Raw genomic sequence first — 22,214 nt, 5'->3', positions numbered from 1 at the left:
CCTGAAGTTAGCAGAACCAGGGGCAGCGAAGAAAGATGGACATGAAGTAGGGGAAGCAAGACTCAATAGGAATCCATGAGAAAAAAACGAGAACTTGCCTGCCTCTCTCACCACCTCAAACCTCAGTAGCGCAAAGTATTTACCAAAGAAACTGGTGGCTTCCCATGGAACTGCACACACACCTAGTGATATAGTTCGGAGATTTGTCCCTGTCCAAATCGCATGTTGAAATGAGTTTTCCAATGCTGGAGGTGAGGTCTGTTGGGAGGTGTTTGGGTCACAGGGTTGGTTCCCTCATGGCTTGGTGCTGTCTTTGTGATAGTGAGTGTGTTCGCACAAGATTAGTTTTTATTTTATTAAAATAAAAGTGGGAGAGATGCTAAGTGGGGGAGTTGCCTCTAAATTCTTATTCTGGCCACCAGCTTGAACTAATTAAGTGTGGTGTTCTACTTCTGACGCCCAGTCAGGAACCTTGGCTGTGTCACTTAAAAGTATGTGGCTTGCTCTTGCTTTTACCATATGATGTGCCTGCTGCCCTTTTGCCTTCCACTATGATTGTAATCTTCCTGAGGCCTCCCCCAGAAGCCAAGCAAATGCCAGCACCATGCTTCCTGTAAAGCCTGCAGAACCATGAGCGAATGAAACCTTTTTTCCTTGCAAATTACCCACTCTCAGGTATTCCTTTATAGCAATGCAAGAAAGGCCCAGTACACCTAGCCCTCAGCATAACCCTGGGCACGCTTTGGCATTGCACACATTTATCATTTATGTTTCCAAGAAGGATGTGACATTCTAAACTCTCTGTTTTGTTGTTGTTGTTGTTGTTTGCTTGTTTATTTGTTTTTTGAGATGGAGTTTCTCTCTTATTGCCCAGACTAGAGTACAATGGTGTGATCTCAGCTCACTGCAACCTCCTCTGCCTCCCGGGTTCAAGTGATTCTCCTGCCTCAGCCTCCTGAGTAGCTGGGATTACAGACGTGTGCCACCATACCTGGCTAATGTTTGCATTTTTAGTAGAGATGGGGTTTCACCATGTTGGCCAGGCTGGTCATGAACTAAACTCTCTGTTTTTATTAAGAGGTATTTAGGCTATCAGCATTTTAAAATGTTTCTCAATTACTTATAGCCCATAAACACAATCTCGCAAAGTCTTCTCTGAATCTGAAACAGCAAATTTGTGTAGTACTGTTTTGTTCCTCCTGATCATTTACTCACTTGAAGACAAAAGCCTAAATTGTTTTAACTAACCCTGAGATTTGGGTCTTATCTGCAAAACAGTGTTCTAAAGGATATATTAATTAGGGATTCACTTTCTATCCATGGGCGTATGTGAGCTTCAGGGATAATACTAACCCTTTGCTTTCATGTTGTTCTCAGATGGAATCCATTTGGAGTATCTGACAATATTGTTCTGCACCTGGGAACAAAATAGCTTTGTGCTGGTTTGGGTCCTGCTGAGTTGTAATCATTTGTAGCAGGGAAATGCATGACAAGCGTTGATCTGAATTGATCAATATTATTAGTAAACAGTGATTTAAAAGCACATTCAATTCAGGCAAAATGTCTTAGATCAGGGAAAAGTCCTTTCCCAACACTGACTATAAAACATTATTGACAAGTGTCAGAGTTCCCAGCAAGAATGTTCCTTGAGCAAATGTGGGTTTTAGCAAATTCATGTCCAGATTTTCAAGGTTCACTAGAAATTAACCTCACAGTACTTGTCTATTAGTTGGTGTATAGAAACTGGAGTAAAACTGGAGAAGTGCGAGAACTCATGGACAGCAGAATTGTGGGTGTGATTAAATTTAGAAGACAAGAGTAGTGCTGAAGAGGACACTCTAAGCGAAAAGTGAATGGTGGTAGGAAATAGAATTAATGACCTAGGCTATATTATTAATAAAAATAAACTCTTGAAGAAATAACACTGGTGCTGTGTTTTCCAAAGCCTTCCACAAATAGGTACAAATATACAGAATTAGAAATGTCAAGTAGGAAATAAGTATCAAAACAGAGGGAATTTTAAAAATCATATGAAAATAGTTTGTACAACTCCATATAAGTACATTTGAATTCCTAGATGAAATGGTTAATATTCTACAAAATTTCAGCTTTACAAAACTGACCTAAGAAAAAACAGGATTAAATGGACCAATTACCAAATAAAACAGAAGATAATTCAGAAAACAGTCCCAGACAACATCACCAGGACAACGTGGTTTTACATAGAATTTCTTTCTAACATTTAAAAATCAGATAATCCCAAGAATACATGAACTATTTCAGAGCACAGAAAAGATGGAAACATTTTACATTCTATGAAGTTAATATAATGCAAAGGTCAAAACCAAAGATTGTTTCAAAAGCAAGACAAATTTTACTTATGAATACCAATTTTTAAAATTAGATAAAATATAAAAAACAGAACCCAACAGCACATTAAAAATGATACATCATGCACAAGTAAAATTTATTTCAAAAATATAAAGATGATTCTACATAAGGAAATCCATTAAAATCCAGCTAAGGAGAAAAATCAGGAGATCATCTCAATAGAGGAAGAAAGTTCAATCAACATATTTAATAACCACTCATGTTAAAAGCAGCCAGCATGTTGCTTAATGGGAAAACGCTAAAAACATTTTCAACTAAAATCAGAAACAAAGAAACCCACTCCCCACTACTACTCTTTAATTTTATGATAGAGATATTGGCCAGTGAAAGCGGATAAGAAAAAACAAAGGAAGCATAAGAATTTGAGAGGAAGACCTTAAAGCTCTATTAAGAAAGGATATGGTTGTACATCTAGAAAATTCAAAATAATAAATTGAAAAACCATTAAACATATGAAAACATACTTGACTTTGATTTGTTGTAAGTGAAATATAGGTTAAAATATCATTAACACATGATTTCAGACCTATCTAATTCTTAAAAAGTCAACATAATAACCTTCTCTGTAGATATATACCATGCCAATCGTGGTAAGGTTGAGAGATCTTGTTCTACAGATATGTATTGAATTATTTATGAAAAAACATCATGTCTGACATTTGCTTCGAAATAATCTGGTAGGTGGAGAGTTATCAGGCAGATGAAAGAAGAATGGCTACATATTGATAATTTAGAAGCTGAGCAATTGATTATACTATTCTCTCAAACTTAGTATATGTTTGAAACTTTCCGCAATAAAAAGTGAAAGAATATTCCTATAGTTTCAAAAGATGTAACTACACTAAGCCAAAGGCAAATATGTTATTTAGAGAAAAAGTAATTTTTTGGTTGATGTTAATTTATGTTTGCAATTGTGATCTGAAACCTTTCATGCGGATACTCATCAATTAATTCTAGATAGTCCTTAAGTAGAGTTGAAATAAAAATTAACTGCCTTCCTAATAGAACAAAATGCTAAAAAAAAAGTACACTAAAGAAACTTCCCCTTCCCTCAGAAACATACCTTCTGTTCTCTTGGTAGTCAGAAGGTCCTTAGAGTACTTTAGCCACCCATAGTTTAATTCTAACCTTCAGGGCATAAATGTGGTTACGGGAACGAGTATTTCATAGTTAGTCAATATCTTGTGCTTGACAGCTTTATTTTACTGACACTTTGTACATGGAATGCAAAGAAATGTCGCTGATACCTTATCTGCCTACTATTTTGAGATTTCCGAAGTGCCTTAAGAATATTTAAGTTGTGGAGGTGGGCGAATCACGAGGTCAGGAGATCGAGACTATTCTGGCTAACACCGTGAAACCCCGTCTCCCCTGAAAATACAAAAAATTAGTCGAGCATGGTGGCGGGCACCTGTAGTCCCACCTACTTGGGAGGCTGAGGCAGGAGAATGGCGTGAACCTGGGAGGCGGAGCCTGCAGTGAGCCTTGTCTGGGCCACTGCACAAAGACTGGGCAACAAAGACTCTGTCTCAAAAAAAAAACAACAAAAAAACAAAAATTAAGTTGGTTTCTGTTAATTTAATATGTTAAAGTCACAGGTTCATAGTTTGTCAAGGCATTCTTGAGATTGTTATCCAGTACACTGGCAAAGAGCACCAAAGTGTGTGTGGGTGATTCCAAATGTGGAGTAGCCATCAACACGTAACTGTAGCATTTGCCAAGCTCCCTACTGGCAAGCAAGGAGTATATCCTCAGAGCCATGCAAAATGCCATGCAAATAAGAGGTAGTAATGAGGGTATGTTAGATGGCAAATTGATGCTTATACGGAGGATCCCAGTTCTCTGAGCCCTGACCTATTCAATTAACAGCTTTATGTGTTCTCTGCCAGCACAAATTTCACTTTTGAGTGCAGTTTCTCTGTGCTTTGCCTTTTCTCATGTTATTTGAAACTATTCCTCTGAAGATATACATATTCTATTTTGCGAAGGTTTTGTACTCTTGTGCAACTTAAGAGAAAAATGAGCTCAAGGGCCAGGCGCAGTGGCTCATGCCTGTAATCCCAGCACTTTGGGAGGCCAAGGCAGGCAGATTGCCTGAGGTTGGGAGTTCAAGACCAGCCTGACTAACATGGAGAAACGCCGTCTCTACTAAAAATACAAAATTATCTGGGCGTGGTGGTACATGCCTGTAATCCCAGCTACTCAGGAGGCTGAGACAGGAGAATCGCTTGAACCCGGGAGGCAGAGGTTGCCGTGAGCCAAGATGGCTCCATTGCACTCCAGCCTGGGCAACAAGAGTGAAACTCTGTCTAAAAAAAAAAAAGAAAGAAAGAAGAGAAAAGAAAAGAAAACAAAAATGAGCTCAGGAAGCCAGACCTGGAAAGCACTACAGTGATCCTTTAATCTAAACACTCACCTCACTGATAAGAAGGGAGAATCCAAGTCCTTGCACTCGGATGCATACCTCTTCCACAAATGGCTCATGAGATTAATTTCATTAATCATGACATTTGCATGGCTGCAGATAGCTTAAATAAATTTATACACTCAACAAATATGTATTGAGCTCCTTCTATATGACAGCCACTGAGCTGAGCTCTGTGAATCCAGCAGTAGACAAAAGAGATCAAGATTCTGTGCTAATGGAACTTACATTAAACAAAAATAGGGGGAGCTGAGAGGTAGAGTGGGTAAGAGTGAATCCATGGGCAACTTCGTTTGAGATATTCTAGCTATGGAAATTCTGTTTCTGCATATATCCAGGATAAAATTCCCTTTCTATATAAAATAAAAATATTCCTACCTTGTTCCTATCTAACACACTTTGTATTTCAAATTATAATAATAATCTTGGATTTTCCTTCTCTGCATGTGACTTCTCATCCAAAAATTGAGGGGCTACACCACCTGATTACTTGGGCTCCTTTTTACCTTTACAATTATTCATTAAACAGAGCTTCATGGGTGTGATACATTTCAGTTCTTTTCCCTACTCTTTTCAGCCCCTCGCCTTCCCATGAAGTGCTCCTCTGTATCTAAAAGTCCTCCTGGTTCTTGTGGTACAGCTTGTGACACCATGATAAGGACTGAGTGAGATGCATTTCCTGAAACACTGTAGTCTTCTGACCTTTTCTTCCCTTTTATATCCACAGAACCAAGAACCAGCAAGACCATCAGCCACTGTGCAGGAATAAACAAAAGGTTAAACTTGTCAGCCTTTTGATCCTTCCCACATCATTTTTTTAGCCCAGTTCTAGGAAAGTTTGCCAAGACTTTTTTTTATGGTGTATTTGCCATGCCAACAACCAACAATAGAATGTTGAGGCTATATGATTTTAGGATTCAAAAAAATCACATAATAATAAAAAGAGGAGCTGAGCCAAATACTGTGTGTGTGTGTCTGTGTGTGTGTGTGTTGAGAGAGGTAGACATAGAGAGAGAGGAGAGTAGTGATATAAAAAATAAGAAGTAAAATTCATTTTTGAAAGAAGCTTAGAAGTGAACTATCTCATACCTAGCTTAATATGTCAAATAGCCTATGGAAAAATAAAGATTTTTCCACAGTGCCAAGCTTTGCATTCATTTCAGGTGGAATTTGTGTTAAATGTCACAAAGTGTCCAGCACCCACTTATAGCAAAGAGGCAGTGTGGGCCACAGTGGAACTGATTTGTGTTAGCCTGGATTGTTCACTCCGGATTAGACTTTGACTAGGAGGTAGCACCAGTATTGCCCCAGGCAGGTTTATGTGCAAACAACAGAGAACAGTCTGCCTGCCAATCAGGAAAACATGATAGGTCATGTAGTTGGCAAGTGGTAGTGTTCTCATTCTACAAGTGGAAAGTAATCTCTCATGCCATGGTCCTGTATCTCCTCTCCTCATGTCTAATTCCCCTCCATGCTATAAGGTTAAATGCAAATTTTCCTTCCTCTGCAGTGTTCTTGGATCACTGCAGTCCATGAAGACACTGTTTTGTTTGAATTGAAAACACAACCAGGATTTAACTCATTTATCAATTAATCCTTCTATCTTGCAAAATTACGTTGTATTTTCTCACATCCTTATTTCACTTTTAAGTAAATTCATACCTTGTCAGAAGCTAGACTAGAACTTCCATTTTTAAAGTTTTCATCTTTGGGCCTAACACTATGCATTGAAGACATTTAACTAGATTTGCTCATGACTTAGCGTTTCTTGAGACTCACGCATGCATACACACACATTTGCCAAAAAAAAAAAAAAAAAAAAAGTTAACTGTAAGCAAAATTTTAAAGTATGTAGGTGTGTCTTATTGACTCCATTCTTTTCATTTTTTCAGGGAGCCACAGAATCTAGTGTCTTCAATTTCACACCCCCACCCCAAAAACTCTGCTCAAAAAATTAAGGCACTTGCCTAGGGAAGAATTTGGCTTTAGTTACTAATATCTTAGAATAAATTTCAGCACTGCCTTTTTTTCTGAAAATTAACAGTTTCATCCAGTTCTACTGGTGAAATGGCAAACATTAGCACCCTCCAAAATAGTTTTACATGAGCAAGTTTAGGGGAAGAGAGAAAAAGGTAGAGTGATGGTGATAACAGACCTTAAGTGTGGGGGGAAATCATACCACTTCAGCAGAAAACTCCTTTAGCTACCCATTTGGGTTGACCAAGAGCAGCAAGTAAGAATAAGAGCAGCAACATATTCAATGATACAGTCCTGGTAAAATATTTTACCAGGCTGGGTGTGGTGGCTCATGTCTTCCCAGCACTTTGGGAAGCTGAAGAGGGTGGATTACTTGAGCCCAGGAGTTTGAAACCAGCCTGGGCAACATGGTGAAACCCCATTTATACAAAAAATATGCACAAAAATAACCAGGTTTGGAAGCATGTGTTTGTAGTCCCAGCTACCAGGAAGGTTGAGTTGGGAGGATCACCTAAGCCAGGGAAGGTCGATGCCAGTCAATTCTATGCAGTCACACAATATAGACATTTTCCAGTGTCTATATTGGAATAATTGAGACATGTGTATCCCTCATGGCAATAATTGAGACATGTATCCTTTTATTAAGGAAGACTGGTCTTGATGGGTGCTGTGGATTTCTTCCTAAGAAATGATTATTCTTTGTCTAGATCTTTTTTTTTCTTTCTCTTTTTTCTAAAGAGAACACCGATGGTCAGCAAAAATCCATCCAGAGAGCTCTACTAGTGAAGAAATTGTGTTATACGGCAGGGAAGCTTTAGAGTAAAAGTATGAATTTGCAACTTTAAAAACATCCTACCTCAAAAAGCATTAATTCACGAAAGAAACATACATTCATAATAAAGTATAATGTAAAGCAATGCAAATATTCCAAATGATATAATGATACCGGATTATTTGATGAGTACCTCATTCTATTCTTCATCATCATTTACCCAAAGACATAAAAGTTTTCAGTTTTGATAGGTGACTAAAGTAACAATATAAAAACAAAAAAATTGTTTTAATTTTTTGAACATGTACATGTACCAATTTTTTTTACACATAAAAATTTATTAGAATTATCTAGTAATTTTAGATACGTCCTGTATTAGTCCATTTTCATACTGCTGTAAAGAACTGCCCAAGACTAGGTAATTTATAAAGGAAAGAAGTTTAATTGACTAACAGTTCAGCGTGGCTGGGAGAGTCCTCAGGAAACTTACAATCATGGCGGAAGGTGAGGAGAAAACTAGGCATCTTCTTCACAAGGCAGCAGGAGAGACAGAGATAGCGAAAGTGGGAAGAGCCCCTTATAAAGCCGTCAGATCTTGTGAGAACTCACTCACTATCATGAGAACAGCATGGGTAAACCACCCCCATGATTCAATTACCTCCACCTGGCCTCTCCCTTGACATGTGGGGATTATGGGGATTACAATTCAGGATGAGATTTGGGTAGGGACACAAACTCTAACCATATCATGTCCATAGAATAGGCTGTTGTTGAAATTTAATTTTAATTATCCCAGAATGGTTAAAGAATACAGTATTTTCTGGATCTTCGGGAGTGGGGAAGTTTTCCTCCCTCTCACATAATACTGAGATAAACCTTTGCATTCTAGAAAAATCTGCATAGGCCTTCCTTCACATGAGATATGACTCATTTCTATTAATATAGCCCATGATTCAGGAAGTTGTACTGAGCAGTAAATTATTTTGCTCAACTCAAGAGTGGAGAATCACCAAGTAGGCAATTGTGTCATTCAAATACATGTCCTGGTATTCTCGGTGTTACCAGTACAGGATTAAAGCTTGTCATGTCAGTTGTTAAATGTTTTAAATTAAAAAGGAATAATTTGTATACAAATTATATAGAAGGCTCATCCTGCATGGATAGATGCAAAACATATCCCTCTGCTTTTTTCTTCCATTAGCTGTCTATAAGTGATGTCTCTCTGTAGGATATCTGCATCATCTTGAACTGGGTTTTCTGTTCCCTGTGACTCTCTCCTCTTCCTAATACCATCCTCCTAATCCCAGATGCACTGGTTTTAAAACACAAGTCTATGACTTTTTACTTTAAGTTCTACTATTGCTGTGTGATATGGTTTGGCTGTGTCCCTACCCAAATGTCATCTTGAATTGTAGTTACCATAATCTCCATGTTTCATGGGAGGGACCCAGTGGGAGGTAATTTAATTCTGGGGGCAGTTACCCTTATGCTGCTCATGTTGTTTTCATGATAGTGAGATCTCACAAGATCTGATGGTTTTATAAGGGGCTTCCCCCTTTGCTCAGCTCTCATTCTCTCTCCTGCTACCCTGTGAAGAGACTCCTTCTGCCATGATTGTAAGTTTCTTGAGGCCTCGCCAGCCATGTTGAACTGTGAGTCAAACCTCTTTCCTTTATAAACTACTCAGTCTCAGGCAGTTCGTTACAGCAGCATGAGAACAGACTAATACACTGTGGCAACTGATATTTTGCATATTTTTCCATACGAGGTGATATGATGTAAAAATATTTGTACTGAGTAAAATACTAGATGTGCCTTCACCCCTAAAGCTGCTTTGATCAAGTTAATTTTGAATATGGCAGAATAGAATTATTAGACTTTTTAACCCTGAAAATTAAATTTATGTTGTATTTTGATATAAAGCAAATGAAAATCAACTTTAATCAAAACATACTTGTTTTCCCTCTCCTATACAGACCGACCAAGACCATCACTATGACCGATGGAGACTATGATTATCTGATCAAACTCCTGGCCCTCGGAGATTCAGGGGTGGGGAAGACAACATTTCTTTATAGATACACAGATAATAAATTCAATCCCAAATTCATCACTACAGTAGGAATAGACTTTCGGGAAAAACGTGTGGTGAGTTTTTAATCGTACTGCTAACCTTGTCACTCATCCCCCTATATAAAATAAGAATGAAGAAGCTATGTTTATTGCACTGGAGTCTCTTTTGTCACATGAGATTCATAACCTGTCATTTTAATTTATTTTAGAATATTATTTACTACTTTTCAAATAAAAATAACATTTTCCTAGAAAAGTATTCAATGGCACTCTCTTGTCTCCCAAAGTATACAAGGCAATCCAAATCAATATTTTACTGATTTGTGTAGTGTATTTTCTACAAATTCTTAAGAAATTTTTCAAAACTTGAATTATTAGAATCTAAAAACATTAACTCTGACCTGAGTTAAAGTCCTCAATAAGAGCAAGTGATCATTTCCCCACTCTTAAGAAAGAAGTTAAAAGTATGATTGGCAAATATCTGGAACATGAGCTTTTTCTAAGTTCTTGCTGCATTTTTATTTATGTGTAGACTCAGCCATCAATCACTGGCTTCTTATGAACAGAATGTGAGACACCAATCATGTTATTTTCCAAGATAAGAGAGTTTAAGTGAGAATCACAACCACTTCCTTCTCCTATGCTAGACACTATTGACAGGAATAAGGATATTGTGACATGTGAGATGTGTAGCATAGGCACAGAAGCTCAGCCAGATTTACTGCCACCCTGGGTATCCTTGATTGCCAAGATGGCTGTGGCTTCCAGCTGATGTCACAAATCCACTCATTCCTTGAGAATTGTGAAAGAAAACAAAAGAAATGGTAATTGGAAGCCATTGCCTGGGAAGTTGAATCATGGTTTCTTATATTGTGCTGGACCTGATCTGAAAGTCAATACATGGTTGTGTAGGCTTAGCAAACTCCCTGACAACCCATTCAGGGTTTTTCTGCCTTCTCTCCTTTCCAGTGTCTGGGTATATGTCCTTGCAGAAATTTTCCTTTAAAACATATTCACTAAACTATACTTAAGGAAACTGAGTAAATATTAAGTATTTTAGGCTTTGCTTAAACAATAAAAAGGCCAGAATTTTTTTTTAAAAAATTAAACTTACCTAAAAAGAGCCTTTGACTAAATGGCTAGTGAAGAAAGGCTTGAAATGTCCTGTGTCAACTTATTGAGAAATCCTGTGCATATTTCATGGCTAAGTCATTTTGAAAGTCCATTTTACAGTAAAAGATATTCGGGTATTTGTAAAGCACTTTACTGTTCTTAAAAAAATGCTTTAACATCTGTGATTTCACTGAAGTTTGCAGTTTGAAGTAACTCTGTAAAGCAGGAAGGGGTTATGGATCTCAATTTTAGAGATAAGAAAATAAGACTCAAAGAGGTTAAATGAAGAGTTTGTGTTTGAACCTAGAACTTGGGTCCTAAATCTGATGTTTGCTGCCTCATGAGAAAATGACAGAAGGTGTCTAATTTAAGTTTGCAATATGCCTAAACTGTGTTGAAAATCATACTTGCACTTGACATTTAAAAGTGAGAGTACATGTGATAATTCTGGAAAAAAAATATAGAGCAAATATTTATTCTGCACTATGAACTTTGATTATAGTAATTGAGAAAAAACATGCTGAGTGAACCCAGAGAATTTGAGTATAGACAAAATCCAAAGCAACCTCAACTAATGAACATTGTGTCTTTCAGGTTTATAATGCACAAGGACCAAATGGATCTTCAGGGAAAGCATTTAAAGTGCATCTTCAGCTTTGGGACACTGCGGGACAAGAGCGGTAATAGTAAATTGCTTTATTTGTAGCTTAGAAAAACTTACTTTAAAATGAATGCTGTATGTGAATTTGAAAAAGAAATAATATGCAACTCTTCTCCTGGTTTCAAAATAGACATTTGTATCCAGAAATAAAAATAAATGATTTGTAATTAATTAATCACAGTAGCCATGTGCAGTTGGTACGAATTTCAAAAATCAGACTTTCAAAAATCTCTCTGAAGATTCTTGGTCTGCACTGTCTTTGCACTTTTTAGAAGAAAAAAAGGTTCTCTGGAATTTAGTTGAATGAAGATGGGAAATTAACGCCATTATAAGTGCTACTTGAAGAGGGAGTTGAAAAAAGGGTGTTAAGATCTTCCTTGTCTCTTTCTGTTATTTCAACACAGCCTCTTTGTCCCATGCTGTGCGACTGGCTTTGTCCTTTCAGACTTTGATCATAAACAATTGCCCTCCAGCTAGAATATTTTACTCTTTTCCCACTTTTTCTGATCCTCTCCTTGTACCAGGCCCAGCTCATATTTCCTCCCCTCTATGAAGCCTGTCTGAACATCCCAGCTGAAACAAACTCACTTTTCCTCTGAACTACTGCAGACACCAGCTACTTCACCCTTAAGGTCTAAAATAATTATATGCCACCTTGTCATAAAGTGAACATTCTATTTCTGTCTTTAACTGTTGTTCACTGATTCACTTGGAGCCTTCTCACCCCAACAAAATTGTCATCTTTACAGGTGTGGAGATCTTGCCTGGCTTTGCAGCATTGTCTCTGGTACAGTGTCCAAGCTAATACTCGGTAGTGTTAATTCCTTAGAGCTGGAGGTACTATTCTATTGTCAGATGGAAAAAAAAAAAAAAAGATACAAGATTTCAAAGTGCAAAAGACCCCAAGCTAATGAATCTTTTCAATATTAGATTAAATTAAAAGTGGCAAAAAATTGGCAGAGAGGATATTTAGAAGGCACATACCTCCAAATCCTGCATCGTATGTCTTAGAATGCTTCTGCTTGTAAACACTTCCGTCTTTGAAATGCATCCAAAGCGTTCTCGCTTTCAGTGAGTGTAAACGCCAGGAGAGGTGCTGGGCCCTCTCTGTTAGCTTTTTTGACTGTGAATTCCATTTACACACACCCTTCAACACTGCTGGTTCCTCTGAAGCCATTCCTCACAAGAATCTCTGTTCATATGTCAGTTTTGTTGTCACAAAGATGTATGTTTTATAGAGCACTTTAATTCATTTTTGAAGTAATATGAGAAAATGTGGTTCCCATATGTCCTCGCACATGATATGTCAGCCTTGCATGATGGCAGCCTTCTCTGTCTGTCCCCTGAAGGCAGCTGCTCTAGGGGGGAAATGGGGAATACTCAGGGCAGCCTTTGGAACACTTAGGTTATTCATCCCCTGAGAATTTTGCATTCTGTGTATATATAAGGTGTAGCTAAGCAAGATAAACAAAGCCTCACACCTCAGCCCCGTGCCTAAGGACATCTGGCTGTGCAATCCATGTAAGATAATGGGTATTGATAGAAGTCACATCATGGGAAGGAAGAGAAAACGCATGGCCCTTATGGAAACTTAAAGGATACAGGGCACAGACTTCATTCCCAGTGAGGAGGAAGAGTGATAATGTGGCTTTGGGGTCTGTTTCTTCTGTGATCCTAGTGTTCTGGAGCAAAAGGGGGTCATCACTCAACGTGCTGGAAGCCAATACTATGACACTGAATTTTGAGAAAAGGAAAGGTTTTATTGCAAATCGACTTGCAGGGAGACAGGAGGGTCAAGCTCAAATCTGTCTTTTTGTTCTGGCTTTTTGAAGAGTGTTTTTATTAGAAGAGGTTGGGGAAGGAATGGGTTCTGAGATTAACAGGTGATTCGTGGAAGGAAAGGGGAGGGCTGGAAAGTCCTTGGACATGGGCACTTATCTCTGCATTCTATCACAGGGGTCACGTGTGGAAATTCAAGGGGAGTTAGTATGAAACATGTGATAGAAATTCAGGCTGTGACATTAGCAAGCTCGTTCTGTACAGATTCCAGTCGGCCATATCAGTTCCAGTCGATTTCAGCCAGTTCACTTATCTCATAAGCAGAGGGAGTTTCAGTGTTTCAGCAAGTTATTTCCTTCTTTATCTGCTATCCTGCAAACTCAATTCCTATTCATCATTGGTTTCTTTAACTCTTTGGAACATGGTTTCACTGGTTCCTCCACCCTGCTGACTTAATAGACAGAATGAGATGGGTGGGGGAGGCTGGAAAGGAATTACTAGTCTCCTCGTGGGGGAAATGGGGGATATCAAAGATACTGGACAGAATAGAGCAGGATGTTTGTTAGTCCTCTGAAATAAGCATGTCCTATCCATGCTGCTATGGAGGAGAAATTGTTTGCCCCAATCAGATCACTATGGCAAGCACGTTTTTCAGTAACTTTGTCATATGCTCTGGGCAATGAGAGGAAATAACACAAAGTCTTGTCCTCAAATGAGACACACACACTTAAGGAGAGAACAAAGAGCAGTTTTCCTGGCATGACACAATTATGGTCGAGTAGGAGACAATTTTGTGGGTACAGCTAGTCTCCAAAGAGGGATAACTATTCAATCAATGCACTATAATCTCTGTGGGATTCCAAGGAATGGTAGAAACAAATCCACAAGAAAAAAGTGAATAAATTTTTTTGGTATTTCTGCTCTACATTTTTAGATCATGATGATGCCCTACAAACAAATCCTACTTTGGAAATAAATAGCAGTGAAAATATCTCTTCTCCCATCTTTTCATATGAAAAGTATCATTCTCTGTTGCAGTCATTTACATATTTAATAATTGCATATATTTTACTGTTTCTTTCTCTTGCACTGTTTAACTTCACAAATATTTAGTGAGCAAATACCATGTTCTGAGCCATGAAAATACGATGGATAGCAAGTTAGAAACACAGCTCCCTTACCGTTGGAGCTTACAGTCTAGGATAGAATTTGGATGAATAAACAATTGCAATGGAGCCTTAGGAAAGTAACAGGAAAACAAAGACATAGGCAGGCCCACCAGGGGGAGCGCATAGCCCACATGCAGTGTTGGGAAGGCCCCTTGGGAACGTGATATCTCCTCTGATACCATTATCTATGTACTCATGCACAATGTATGAGTGAGTACAATCCAGGCTCAAGAAAGTGGTAGGAAGAAAAGGAAGCACTAAGACAAGGTAACCCACAGAAAGACCAGCATATGTGAAAGCCCAGGGGAGCAGAGTGAAGTTTCTAAGAACTAAAAGATCAGCATGTCTGTGGGTAGTCAAAGGGATGAAGCTGGATAGATGAACAAAGATCACTTCCTGCAGAGCCTTGCCAGCTTTGTAAGGAGTTTGTGCATTAGCTTACAAGCGATGTCTAATCATTAAAAATATCATTAGTAGAGCATTGATATAATCTATGGGAAGAAATGGAATGGTGATAGGAGTAGGGTCCCAAACAAAACTGGACACAGGAAGCCTAATGAGAAAGCTGTTGAAGTTGTCCAGGTGAGAGAGAATGGGTTTGAATATAGAGCAGTGGTAGAGTAGATGGACAGAAATGAGCAGGTCAAAAGATATGTGTTAACTGTAGACATCAGGTGACAACCAGACATCGTGGCAACCAGAAGGATGGTGATGTATAAATGGAAAAAGAAATTAGGAAGGGTGGCCAGTTTGGTTTTGGATGTATGAAGTTGGAGGTGCCTGAGTTTCCTCCAGGGGGAAATATCCAACAAGTAATTAGGCATCTAATGTGAAAGGCAGGAAACCTCTAGATCTCTAATTTTGGGCTTCTCAACATACAGGCTACAAGTGAGCCAGGGAAGGGGATAAGATTTTCCAGTCAATGTATGTAGAGTAAGAGGGGTCAACAGTAGACCTCGGAGGAAACCAACACAAAGGATCTACAAATTAGCTAAAATAGGAGACCAAAAATTAGAAGAACATTTAGGACAGGAAGCATATCTCTAGTTCAAAGTTGTGTGCCTTTCTAAAATCCCATTGCCAAATTCAAAACCTTCTCTGGTCCCTGTATGTGGTCTCTGGTTTTACCCATTGCTCATATTGAAGTGAATCTCAGCACATCTTTAACTTCACTAAAGATGGTTGGTGGTGACTGGGGTCGGGGGTGGGGGCATGGAAAGCTGACCAGGCAGGGAAAAACTGCATTGCACACAAAAGAGCAAATTCTCCAAAATCCTGATTAGAAATGAGAGTTCTTTCCTCCTTTCACCAATGACTATGTCTCTTTTCTGTCCTGACATCCACTCCGTCCCTCAATCATCTTCCTTTTCCTCGTGAATCCTAGATGCCAACCTGAAGCTCAGTTTTATCCCCAAACAGTGCTTTTTAAAAAGAGTTTTGTCATCAATATTTTTCCTTACAAAAGAATTCCAGTTCCTGTAGCTAACAAGTTGCAGTTTCCTTCATATCATCACAGGCATTCATTTTCAGGCTACTGTGTGCCAAGCTTTCTGGGCACAGAAAAGAAAGATGGAAAGTATAAGTTAAAGTCCCCACTCTAAAGTGCTTTACATTTTAATTGTGGACCACAAAATGCCCACGAGCCGAAAAGATTCCAAGAAGCTGTGTAAGCAAATCTGTGATTAAATGTTACAAACTGTGTGTATAAAGTGCTGTGAGATCAGAGAGGCAGGAAGTGGTCTTAGAAAAAAATGTACAACCAAATCTTCTCCCTTCGTTCTTCAGCAGTCTCTCTGCCCACATTCCCATTCCCCTAGGATATTCCATAAGGGCTAGCCACAGAGAATTCATGTCTGAAAGGGAAACTGTTGTTTGTGTTGTTGTCAAAGTTATGTGGACTAACTTTCAGAACTACCCACTGTGTTTCCTCGGCAGGTTCCGGAGTCTCACCACTGCATTTTTCAGAGACGCCATGGGCTTCTTATTAATGTTTGACCTCACTAGTCAACAGAGCTTCTTAAACGTCAGAAACTGGATGAGTAAGTGGGACTGAGTAATGTGCATTGGCTGCTTTGGGACCCAACTGCCCTAGGTGCTTGTTGGTCTTACAAGATGAAACCAGATTGGGTACCACAGATGAACTTTCAAAGTCATGAGTTTAGTGTTGCCTGTGTCACTGCGTCACCTTCAAAGTGGTAGCCTTTATGTGGACCACCCTAGGTAGCTTGGAATTGTGTTTTCCTTTGATATTTTTAGAGGAAGTGTATGTTGCTTTATCACCACTTGTATTTAAGATCTTTATTATTGTCATTGAAAGGCCATTAATTCCACTTTTCCAGTAAATCTTGAAGGACTTCTTAAACCTAAGTGAGCTACTACATTTGACCTGGAGAGATCACAGGGAAAATTGGCAGTATTTTCTGAGGGGACACTGGCACTTAAGGTGTGTTAAACACTAGTGGGTTAATTAGGCATGAAACCAGAGCAGACCAGTCACATAATGATAAGGTGAGGCACTGCACGTATGTTGGTCAGTCAGCTTGCTTGGGAATTTTACTTTTAAAAAATGGTTCAAATGTGAGGAAACCGTGTAAAGACAAATCTCCAGCCTCCGTGGAAACTTCGATGTAATACAAATTGAAATGTTGCCTAATAAATTACTAAAGTCATATTGACATACATCAACACAGGAGAGAAGTATTGGAATTTTCCTTTATGTTTTACTTAATGTGGTAATAAAGGGCATATTTCATTTGCATTTTTTATTACAAATAAGAATTTTGATCCTAGCAGGATATACAAGTAGCAGGACAGCTGAGTTGTCCTATGGGGCTGCTCTTATTTCCAGATTTGTCTGGGCCATCTGTAGCTAGAGTTGTATTTTTTAAAAACTAGATCATGTTTTTCTCCTGCTCAAAGTCCTTCTGTAACTTTCCATCTTACCCGGAATAAAATCCAGAGTCCTTCACTTACCTGCAAGGTCACTGTGATGATGTCTGGGCTTCCTCCCTAGTTCCCTCTTACTCGGGCCAAGCTCACTAGACTTCAGCCAAACTGGGTCCCATGCTATTCCTAATATGAAAAGCCTGCCATTCTCTTTATCTTGTTTCCTCTTCTCCCATTTATAGCCTTGTGCTAGTTTCTTCATTCCCTTCAAGTTCTGGCCAAACCTTATTTATTTCTTGACTGACCACCCCATCTAAAATAGTACTCATCACTCTGTATCGCCTCAACACACTTTATAGCTCATGGCCATCACCTGATAATGTGTTATGTATTTTTTGGTTTACTTTTTGTGTTAGTTCATTCTTGCCTTGCTGTAAAAAAATTCCTGAGACTGGGTAATTTACAAAGAAAAGGGGTTGAACTGGCTCACAGTTCTGCAGGCTGTATGGGAGACATGTTGCTGGCATCTACTTGGCTTCTGGGGAGGCCTCAGGAAACTTACAATCATGATGGAAGCTGAAGGGGAAGCAGGCACATCTGACATGGCAGGAGCACCAAGTGAGCAAAAGGGGATGTGCCACACACTTCTAAATAACCAGACCTCATGAGAACTCACTATCATGAGAACAGCACCAGGGGATGGTGCTAGACCATTTATGAGAAATCCTCCCCAACGATCCAGTTGCCTCCCACTAGGCCCCACCTTGAACAATGGGGATTACATTTCAACGTGAGACATGGCTCGAAACCATACCATTTCTACACTCCAAGTTTTACTTACACTTTATTTGTCTCTTGACTGACCACCCCATCAGAGATAGTACTCATCACTCTATATCCCCTCAACACGTTTTAGAGTTCATTCAGTCCCAGTCATCACCTGACATGATGTGATGTAATTTTGGCTTACTTGTGTTTTTGACGCTTTCTACTACTAGAATGTAAGCTCTTATGAAAGTGCAGACTTTTCCATTTTATTTCAATGCAATATGCCACACCTGGGTGAGTGCCTGGCACAGAGTAGATGCTCAGAATAGATACATTTCTTATCACTACATATTATGCAAAATTGATAATATATTTTGTATATAATTCACTATTCTATATAATAATTATATAGAACCACTCTCAGTGTGGGTTCAATAACCTTGTAACCAATGGGGAAACAAATTCTGACTTTCATAATTGCCTTTCCAAACGAATGTTTATCTTAGGATCTGTCCTTTATTTCCATTTAATACTGTATTTCGTTACCCAAATTTTGGTGGTAGCATTAGATTCTGAGGAGACAAGGAGATAATAAGCTTATTAAATTCTTTCAGAGAATGGTTTGTTTATCCTTTTTCAAGGCAGATGAGAGTCTCCCTTGTTTTTAAACATCTCCAGAAGGATATTGCTGGGATTTAAGATAATTAATTGTCATGCCTAATAACACTTTAATTTTAACACCCAAGTGATTGGTGTTACAGAGTAAGCCTTTCTTTGTCTTCTTCCTTTGGTCTCGGCAAGGTAGCACACAGCTTGCCTTATGATAGACATTAGAGCAGCCTCTGTAACCTCGAAAATACAGCTTGACAGGTTTCTTATATTTTTTTCCTTTTTTTTCTTACTATTCACTTCCTTCCCTGACCTGCCCTTCCCTCCCCTCCCCACCCTTCCCTCCCTTTCTCCCTCCATTCCCTCCCTGTATGTAGTCTCTGGTTTTGCCCATTGCTCATATTGAAGTGAATCTCAGCACATATTTAACTTCACTAAAGTTCCTTCCCTCCCTCCCTTCCTCCCTCCCTCCCTCCCTCCCTCCCTCCCTTCCTTCCTTCCTTCCTTCCTTCCTTCCTTCCTTCCTTCTTTCCTTTCTCTCTCTCTCTCCTCACCCCTCCCCCCAACATATAATGTTTTTGGAGAAAAGAGAAAAACAAGTTACTTGTCTTAAAATTGTTTCTACATGAATTTGTAGTGATTAAAAAATGTTCCACACTATAAATCATCACTTCAAAGATTAGGGAAAGGAAAAGTAGCAACTTCCTAAAGGAAAAAGCAAATTTATCCACTTAAAAATCATGTTCTATTTACCTCCACCTATATTTCAGGAACAAATGGTGTGAAGTGGTTATGGCCATTTCAGAGAGCATCTCCCAGATGTATTCCATATTTACTGAATACTTACTATGTACTAGCAACTTGATATATATTATTAGAAGAAATCCCCTTAACCAAGAATAGCACATGGATTGAAAAGATCTTCCAGAGGAATATATGTGATGTTTTAATGAATTACTTAATAATAAAAGCACCTAACATTTACTAAATGTTTGGTATTGACACAGGTGCTTCATATATATTATTGGAAGAAATCTCCTTAAGCAAGAACAGCACATGGATTAAAAAGATCTTCTAAAGGAACACATGCGATGTTTTAATGAATTACTTAATAATGAAAGCACCTAACATTTACTAAATGTTGGGTATTAATACAGATGTTTCATACATATTATTAGTCCCCTTCATAATCTGCAATTTGTAGGATCTTATCTCCATTTAATAGATAAGCACATTGTGACTGGGAAGAGGAAGTAACTTGGCTAATATAACTAGTGAGCAACCACACTGGAGATGAACAATTAGATCAGGAATCTGGAATATGAGCAGTCATTTCACATCACTTATTTATCAATAACTTGCTGGTTCCATCTGCTTTCTTTGCAAGGCCAACTGCAAGCAAATGCTTATTGTGAAAATCCAGATATAGTATTAATTGGCAACAAGGCAGACCTACCAGACCAGAGGGAAGTCAATGAACGGCAAGCTCGGGAACTGGCTGACAAATATGGGTAAGTCAGTTACACTGAGATGGCATGTGACTTCGCACACTGCTTTTCAACAAATGGAGCAGAGACATTAGATTGATATTAGAAGAAATCCCCTTAACCAAGAACAGCACCTGGATTAAAACAATCATTCAGCAAGATATGTGTGATGTATTAATGAATTACTTAATAATAAGAGCACCTAACATTTACTGTGTACCTATAATGTGCTACCAACAGTTCCTAGACATTAACTCATTTTGACCCATCATAGCTAGAGTTATCCCATTTTATATATAAGAATTGAGTCACAGAGAGATTAAGTAACTGATGGAAGGCCACCCCATGCAGTGAGTTAATGCAGAGGCAGAGCTTAAACTCAATCCAGGCAGTCTGAGATCGAAGCTCATGCTCTTAAACACTGTATTCTTCTGCCTCTCAATCAATAGATGTAAAACTCTAAGGAATAATCCCTGACATGGGCATGAAAATGTGGTCTTTATCCCAGCTGAGCTTGAATGGCAGCTTAAAAAAAAAAAAAAAAAAAAAAAAAAAACAGAAACAGCACCCCATGTAACTGTAAATTGACTTCCGCAGCAGAATCTGTCATTATTTTTTAAATTTAAAGTAGCTTTATCATATCTGCCATTTTTTTATGGAAGAATTCTCTCTGAAAGCTGTACAATTTACATGTCTTCTTGAAACTTTTAAATCCAAATAAACATTGACTGTATTCACATGAATATCCTTATTCAATGCCTACCTATTTTTAAAGCAGATTTCTAGATAATTGAGTGGAAGGGAAGCAGTATTTTAATAGTAATGTTGGTCAGTAGTTTTATTGATCAGGGGGTATTTTTCCCCTCCTAATTTTTTAAGCAGTGATAATGCCTTGGCTTCAACTTCCTGACTACTTCTTGTGTCAATTTCCTTGCCCGTAAAACTGGTTATTATCATAATAAAGAGCAGCTCACCAATTTTTGCTCACTGAGGAAAAAACAAGGATGCTTTCCAACTTAGCCAGCAAAACCATAATTATTTCACAATCTCTCAGCCAGCCGTTTTTGCATGTGTGATTCACTTGTACATCTTGCTGTATCTGTTCTGATTTCTTTCTTTCAAAAATATTTGTCATCCTTTCTATGCTAGCATACCATATTTTGAAACAAGTGCAGCAACTGGACAGAATGTGGAGAAAGCTGTAGAAACCCTTTTGGACTTAATCATGAAGCGAATGGAACAGTGTGTGGAGAAGACACAAATCCCTGATACTGTCAATGGTGGAAATTCTGGAAAGTTGGATGGGGAAAAGCCACCAGAGAAGAAATGTGTCTGCTAGACTCTAAATAGAAACTGAACATCAAGAACCCCGCCAAAATATTACTTTTATAAACAATGACAAACCACACAATTGTCGTTGAGTAAACCATGCACAATGGCATGTCTTTCTTTTTCTGCCAGAAAATCTATTTTAAGAAACCAGAATAGTCAACAGTGTTCAAAAGAATTGACTAGTTATCCCCGAGACCCTTTCAAACAAGATCAAAGATTTCCCACATGTGATCTCATCATCATGGATACTCAATTTGTTTTTCTTATAGAGAAAATGAGTATATAAGACAACATACAAGAAGAAATATCAGTGAGTTTTAAATCAGAACAAGTTATCTGTCACATTGGAGAAAAGGGTGGGCTACTGAAGGGAGAACACAGAAACAAGAATTTCTAAAAGGTTGGGTTTACTTCTTATATTGAATCAGATGTATACTTTTAGATTTGCATTGGGGAATACATATTAACTAAAAATGGATACACAATGAAGAATTCTATTTGGCTAATTAAGAATGACATACTATGTACACCCAATAAGCTGTACTAGAATGAATAGATTACTGATAAGGTTACAAATAAGTAAATGTCACACTTCTGCTAAAATGCAGGAGATAGTGTCATAATGCCATCTTTATATTCTTAATATATAGCACATTGACAAGAACAGGACTGTAAATGACAAAGTACAAGACAAATACCCTGGGAAAAAAAATGAAAGTACGAGAAATTGGCATTTGTACAGCTGAAATTCAATGTATCTGTTAGAGATGTC

The 22,214-nt window shown here is 38.3% G+C and overlaps 1 protein-coding gene across 2 annotated transcripts in view; it reads left to right on the top strand.

Annotated features, from left to right (window-relative positions):
* The window catches only part of RAB27B (RAB27B, member RAS oncogene family), a 181,297-nt gene extending 159,283 nt beyond the window's left edge, over positions 1-22,014 (top strand). For both annotated transcript variants that reach the window (XM_011971737.1, XM_011971736.1), the window contains 5 exons: positions 9,542-9,713; positions 11,346-11,431; positions 16,296-16,399; positions 20,011-20,134; positions 21,260-22,014. In XM_011971737.1, the coding sequence (XP_011827127.1) occupies positions 9,561-9,713; positions 11,346-11,431; positions 16,296-16,399; positions 20,011-20,134; positions 21,260-21,449 (657 nt within the window). In that variant the 5' untranslated portion in view covers positions 9,542-9,560 and the 3' untranslated portion in view covers positions 21,450-22,014. The remainder of the gene's footprint in view (positions 1-9,541; positions 9,714-11,345; positions 11,432-16,295; positions 16,400-20,010; positions 20,135-21,259) is intronic.
* Positions 22,015-22,214: the final 200 nt, after the last annotated feature.

This window comes from Mandrillus leucophaeus, unplaced genomic scaffold, assembly GCF_000951045.1.
Source record: "Mandrillus leucophaeus isolate KB7577 unplaced genomic scaffold, Mleu.le_1.0 Scaffold124, whole genome shotgun sequence".
Taxonomy (NCBI): Eukaryota; Metazoa; Chordata; class Mammalia; order Primates; family Cercopithecidae; genus Mandrillus; species Mandrillus leucophaeus.
Note: the sequence above shows the minus strand (reverse complement) of the source record. Positions and strands in the feature narration are given on the sequence as shown.